The sequence below is a fragment of the Alligator mississippiensis genome, chromosome 7, assembly GCF_030867095.1.
Source record: "Alligator mississippiensis isolate rAllMis1 chromosome 7, rAllMis1, whole genome shotgun sequence".
NCBI lineage: Eukaryota > Metazoa > Chordata > Crocodylia > Alligatoridae > Alligator > Alligator mississippiensis.
Genome location: NC_081830.1, coordinates 42,555,110 through 42,561,109, shown reverse-complemented (window position 1 = coordinate 42,561,109; position 6,000 = coordinate 42,555,110). Strand labels below are relative to the sequence as shown.

Sequence of the window (6,000 nt, the reverse complement as noted above, 5' to 3'; positions counted from 1 at the left end):
AGCAACATCATATTTGGATGTGAATCTATGTGCTAACATGTGTTGTTCCCACCTTTTTAGTGGGAACCGGAGCTTTTAAGAACAGGGTGCGGCAGCGTGTGCACCGCTGTCTGGAAGATGTCCTGTGTCTGCAGAGGACAAGCCCTGCTTCTGTATGAACTCCAGAAAGGTCAGAAATTACATTTAATCCTCAAAGATGGAACATGCAAGCCTTGGCTCCCAGCATCCTGCTGGATTTCCAGGTTTTAGTGAAGTTAGACAAAGAGCAGAAATATGTTGGACCAGGTCCTTTATGTTGGATGTTGACACCTTAAATGTGTTTTCCAGTCAAATTGGAGAAGACAGTTACACTCCTCAAGGCCCTGCCTAGAGCACAGGCAGATTTAGCATTTAACCCCTGACTACCATGCCCTCCCTACAGAATTGGCAAGCCTCTCCTGCCGCCTTTCTCCATCTGTCCGGTGAGGAGTCTGCTCTGAAGCCTGCGGGGCCAGATCTCCCCCGCTTTTGCATCCTCCTTCTCGCTGCGGGGCTCCAAGAGCTGCCAGGTCGGGGTGTCAATCCGGGCAGCTGGAGTAAGAAGTGGCTCCTCGTGCCCACGCGCCTGCCAGGGCCGCCTGCCGCCCGCACGAGCCTTGCCGGAAGGCAGCTGTCCTGGGAGCCTGCACCCTGGCTCCCTCGGCCTGCGCCAGGAGCTGCACCTCACCGGGCGGGGTCGGGTCGGGCTGAGGAAAGCGCCCGGCCGCCGGCGCGCCCGGAACAATAGCGGGGCCGGGGCTCCGGCCGCCGGGGGCTGAAGCCCGGCAGCAGCCGAGCGGGCGGGCGGGCGGGGGAGGAGCCGGGCCGGGGCCGGATTGGCAGCAGGCGGCGTGATGCCACGTCCGGCGGGGGAAGCCCTGCCTCGCGGCGAGCCGTGCAGGTGGCGCCGGGTGAGCCCCGCCGGCACACAGCGGCGGCCCCGCGGGATGCGCGCCCCGCCCCCGCGCTAGCGCCCGCCCCGCCCCGCCCCGCCCCGCGGCATCGGCTCCGGCCGCGCTGCCCCCGCCCCGCCCCGCCCCGCCCCGCCAGCCGGGCCCCGGGGCGGCGGGAGCAGGGATGCGCGGGGGAGGTGGAGCTGAGCGCCGCGTCGTGTGAGCGCGCCCAGCCCAGCCCAGCCCAGCCCAGCCCCAGCCGGGGGCAGCGGCGGCGGCAGCGGCGGCGGGACCTTGGGCTCGTCCTTCGCGCGGCGGGGCCGGGAGCGGGGCGCAGCGGCCGAGGATGCATCTCTTCCCGTGGGGATTGTGGCTGCTGTGCGTCGCGTCCTCCTCGGCTCGGGGCGACAGCGGCGGCAAAGCCAAGAGCTGCGCCGAGCTCCGGCAGCTCTATGGGAGCAAAGGGTTCAGCCTGAGCGGGGTCCCCCAGGCGGAGATCTCCGGTGAGTAGCGCCGAGCCGCGGCTTTGTCCTGGCTGGAGGAGACCCCCCCCCCCCAAACCCACAGGGTCTCGAGCAACCCCTCCCTCCCTCCCTCCCTCCCCTGACTCGGAGGCAGCGGTCCGCAGCCCCTGGGCCGGGGACCCGTCTGGGTGAGAGCCGCCTTATCCGCATCCACCGCTGCCCTGAAGTTGGGATCTGCTGGACGGGAACTTGGGCTGGTTTTCAGGTGCGGAGGAGAGAGGAAGGATGGAGGGTTAGGGACCACTCCTCCCCTCCCCCCCTCCTTAATTAAAAGTCCTACCTTCCATCTCTCCCCCGAGCTGGACCCCCAAAGTCACCTCGGCCATTGTCATGGTCCCGGGTAGCGGGTGTTTCTCTGGTGCCAACCGGGGTGTGTGACGGTTCACAGATATCAGGTGGCTGACTAGTGGGGGGGGGGATATAGCAGACCCTCTTTGTCTTGCTCCTCCAGTGGCAGCGATGTGGGGGATTCAGCTCAGACGGTCAGGATCAAGCAGGTTTCATGTCAACGCTAGAAAACGCCACAGGGTTATAAAGAGAACAGTACTGATTTTTCCTGTCCTCTTTTTGGATTGGAAACAAATGCATGAGCAGCACTTGTCAGCTGTGTAAAATGAAGCCGAAGTGAAATGACTCTTTGTCAGGTGTTCGAAAGGCAGCGGTAACCTCAGCCACCCACATCAGCATGTATTCCTGTTACCTGACTACTATCTATACAGAGGGCCAACACGATTTGATTTGATTTTTTTTTTTTTAAACAAATGCACAGTGTTTTTTGTTTCCCTTTCAGAAGGGATCTGAAATAGAAAAAGAGAGACTATAGAAAGGTCTCATGTAGGGTTTTACAAAGCCTGGGAAAAATCTGCTGAGATTTCACGCATGCCTCTTCTTTATTTCTTAAAAGTTTTTTTTTCTACGTTCTGATTCATCAGCTTGTGACCCATATCTAGGAGCTTTTTTGCTCACTTGTGGGAGCTTCCCAGTTTAGACAAAGCGTAAGGCATGCAGGCGTACGTGCCAAAGCCAACCTACGGGGACATCCCAGCAAAATTGTAGTTTGTAGTTCATTTCTGAGTGGTGGAATTTCTTATGCTGAATACTTTATAGCGTAGTTTTACAGCAAATGTCTTCATTATCTGCCCTGAAAATGGAGGAGGTTGATCTTCAGCTCAAGTAAATGGCATATAAATGTGAACAAATGATTATTTTCTTTATTAAGTAGGAACCAAAGGGAGATTTTCAAGTACAATAGGAAGGTCCTGTGGAGAATTTAAAAATCCTTTAAATGGGAGCTCCTTAAAAATGAATTCAGTTAAGCAAAAACATCACTTCTTTGTTCTTGATTATTCCGTGTATCTGTAAGCAATGGCTTAAACATGTCAAACAACTGTGAAGTTTTTTCAAGGGAGTTGAACACTTAAATATTGTCATGTGGAGGTGGATAAGGTGCCAAATGGAATGATAGTACCGTAGGATTCAATATCAGTTGTATTTTGTGATTGTGAGAAATGCATTGCATCAGATACAAATATCACATATCTCTGGGTCCAAGACATATAAAACTTATTGTGTCTAGAAAATGCTGAGTTTAGTAAAGATATAATGGAGGAGAGAGATGTTTAGGAGCTACATTTATTATCTCTTAAACGCTAGCACGCTTGCAGGCTCAAACAACAGTAGCTGAAATAATGTAGTGTCAAACTGCTTGTCTGTGACTATATGTTATGATTAATAGTGATGGTGATAAATATGGTCTTCTAATCAGATATATATTCTTATGAGAATTTATTTAATGAACTGTAGATAGGACCAGGGAAAAGAATCTATCCACACAAATATGCTGCTGCCAATACTCCCAGCTTTTGTACTGAAACATCAAAACGATGAACACAGTCATACATGCCTGAAACTGATAAGTATTTCGAAATTTCCATCTGTGTAGCTTTAATATCCATCCAGTTGAGATAAAACATCAATGTATTTTGCTACAAATATGCTTATGTATGGGAAATGTTATTTGACACATGGTAATATACTGTATTTGCTTCTGATTTGTTGACTATCACTGTGTATAAGATGTTTGGTCTATATTTAATAAAAATATGGTAGTAGTTGAGAAGAAACCACTTCATAGCATCCCCAAATGTACTGAGTATAATACCATTCTACACTTGTGAACAGCTCAGTTTGTTAAGCAACCCAATTTTGTTGGCACTTTGAATGGTCACTTAACACCACTTGTTCTGTATTTAGTTCATCTTGGTGACCAAGAGGGCCATAATCCATATGGCAGAACCTGCGTCAGATTAAGATTCCAGTCACGTCTAGAAATGTCTACACATCAACAAACAGCAGGAGCAGCATTAGTTAAGTAAAAAGAAAAATGCTGATTAAGATAGTTCAGTAACAAGCAGCCTAGTTCTACTTTGACCTGTGAGGTGATTTGAGGAAGCCGTTTCCTAGTGCTACCCATGCACATTGTTAGAAGGAGTGGAGAGCACCGGTTTTCCAGCCTTCCTTGTTCACTTTGTTTTCCCACTTCAGTTATCCTTTATTTCTTCCTTCCTATCCCACTTTCTCTCCCATTTTCCTCCCTCAGCAAAGTGAGAACTCACTTTATTAGCATCGTTCCCTGCCTCCAAGAATTTGATTACCAGCAGAGTACATTGCTGCTGCTGCTCTTAGGACCGACTCCAAGTTCTGCTAGGAGGGAAAAGCAATCGGTCTACTCTAGGGCTGTTGTTGAAAGGGCCACTCGCACCTACACTTTTTCATTTCACAAGAAGTTTTAGGTGTTCTAGTAATGCATGCTCCGACTCAGTGAATTAACTGCATTTATTTTGATTTTAGCACATTTCTATCACCCTTCACATATTTTAATCTGCATTCTTTATTGTGATTTAAGAGGATTATTTGATGAATATAAAGTCTCAGCTCAGCAGAACATAGTCCCTGCTTATAAGTATAAATCAGGGAGACAGTTACTCTCTTACTAACCAGGTGACAGATACAGATTGGGTCAAAGGAAGAATCTAGGCCCACTGAGCCTCTCCCAAAACTCCTATGGAGGGGTTCCTTGTTTTACATGCATGTGTGTACAATGCACTGAATATTTATAAACATTTGAATTGTGGCATGTTATTAAACACATTCAGGGAAGAGACAAGGTGTTATATCTTATTGCTTGGAAACCAATGGCAGAATTTTCAAACATAAAGTGCACTCATTATCTGCCTCTGTGTAGACTTCTAATGCATCCCATCCCCTAAGTGTGGGTGGTGCTGTGTATCAGAACTTGGCAGCACTTAGCCTGTGGGCCAGATTTGGCCTGCAGATCCAGAAGGCTGAGTCTTTGCCTATGCTCATGTTGGGACTGGGCGGCAAGGAGTTGTACTGGACTCAGGCAGAGGCAGCTGGAAGCTGCACCTGCATTGCCACCACTTCTTTCCACCCCTTGCTCCCCAGCTGTAACCCAGGCACAGATTCCAGGTGGTGGGGAACTGAGTTGGGAGTGGGCAGCTAGAAGCTGCACCCATGCTACACCTGGGGAGATTGGCAGGGAGAAGCAACAGCAATGCAGATGCAGCTTCCAGGCGCCTGGTCCCTCCCCAGCTCCCTACCAGCTGGAAGCTGTCTGTGGGAAGGCTGGATAGAAGTGGTGGCAGCAGTATGGGCATGGTTCTCAGCTGCCAAGCCGCAGTGCAGCTCTCCTCCAGTTGGAAGCTGCACTTGCCCCCTCCCAGCTAGAAAGCAGAAGGTTGGGAAGAGCAGTGCCAGTGCAGCTCCCAGCTTCCTGGCCCTGGCACATGTACTGACATTGTTGACATGCGGCCAAAGCCACCTGGCCCGTGCTGGGCTGGACTTGGGATGTTCTAGTCCACAACTTGAAAAGGTTGTCGACCCTTCTTTTATGTAATAGTTGTTACTCCAACATTTACTCACTCACTCTGACTGGTCTTGTTTCCTACAGTTGGAAAGTATTCCCTGTATAGAATTTGTTGGATATAGGCGTATCGTCCTAATGCCTCTCCCTACTTCTAACATCCATCTAATAGTAAAATAAGCATGAAGCTAGGAAAATGCAAAGGTATATCCATGTGCTGTCTTTACTAGTACCAGCCCATTGCTTTGTAGTATTGTGAAATTGTTAGTATTATGGAGCCCATAAGGAATTGAGGGAGAAGCAGTGGTGGTAGCATGGGTGTAGTTCCCAGCTATCTGGGTGTGGCACAGCTCTTCATTAGCTAGAAACTATGCCCACAGGTCTAGGCTTATTAGGCTTATAATCTCTTGTTTGAAACATAGGTACTGCTCACCCACATGTGTCAGGCAGGATATTATTTTGAATCATGTACCCCTAGGTGCCTTTTCCGCCTTCTCCCCTGCCCAAGAGGGCAGCCTATGAGTTAGGGTTAGCATGAAACTGGGAAGGCAGGATGTAGGATTTATATTTGGTGCCTTATGAGCTGGACTTGATTACTGCCCTGCAGCACAGGCTCTCTGTTCAGCCATCACTTAATCCTACTGGGTGCTAGATTTGTATGAATCAGAACCACTTGTTCTCA

General features: G+C 49.8%; 1 protein-coding gene across 1 annotated transcript in view; it reads left to right on the top strand.

The window, feature by feature from the left end:
• The first annotated feature begins 1,075 nt into the window (after positions 1-1,075).
• GPC1 (glypican 1) overlaps positions 1,076-6,000 on the top strand; it is a 374,567-nt gene continuing 369,642 nt past the window's right edge. Inside the window, exon 1 of the mRNA XM_014599190.3 lies at positions 1,076-1,414. Within this exon, the coding sequence (XP_014454676.1) occupies positions 1,258-1,414 (157 nt within the window). The 5' untranslated portion in view covers positions 1,076-1,257. The remainder of the gene's footprint in view (positions 1,415-6,000) is intronic.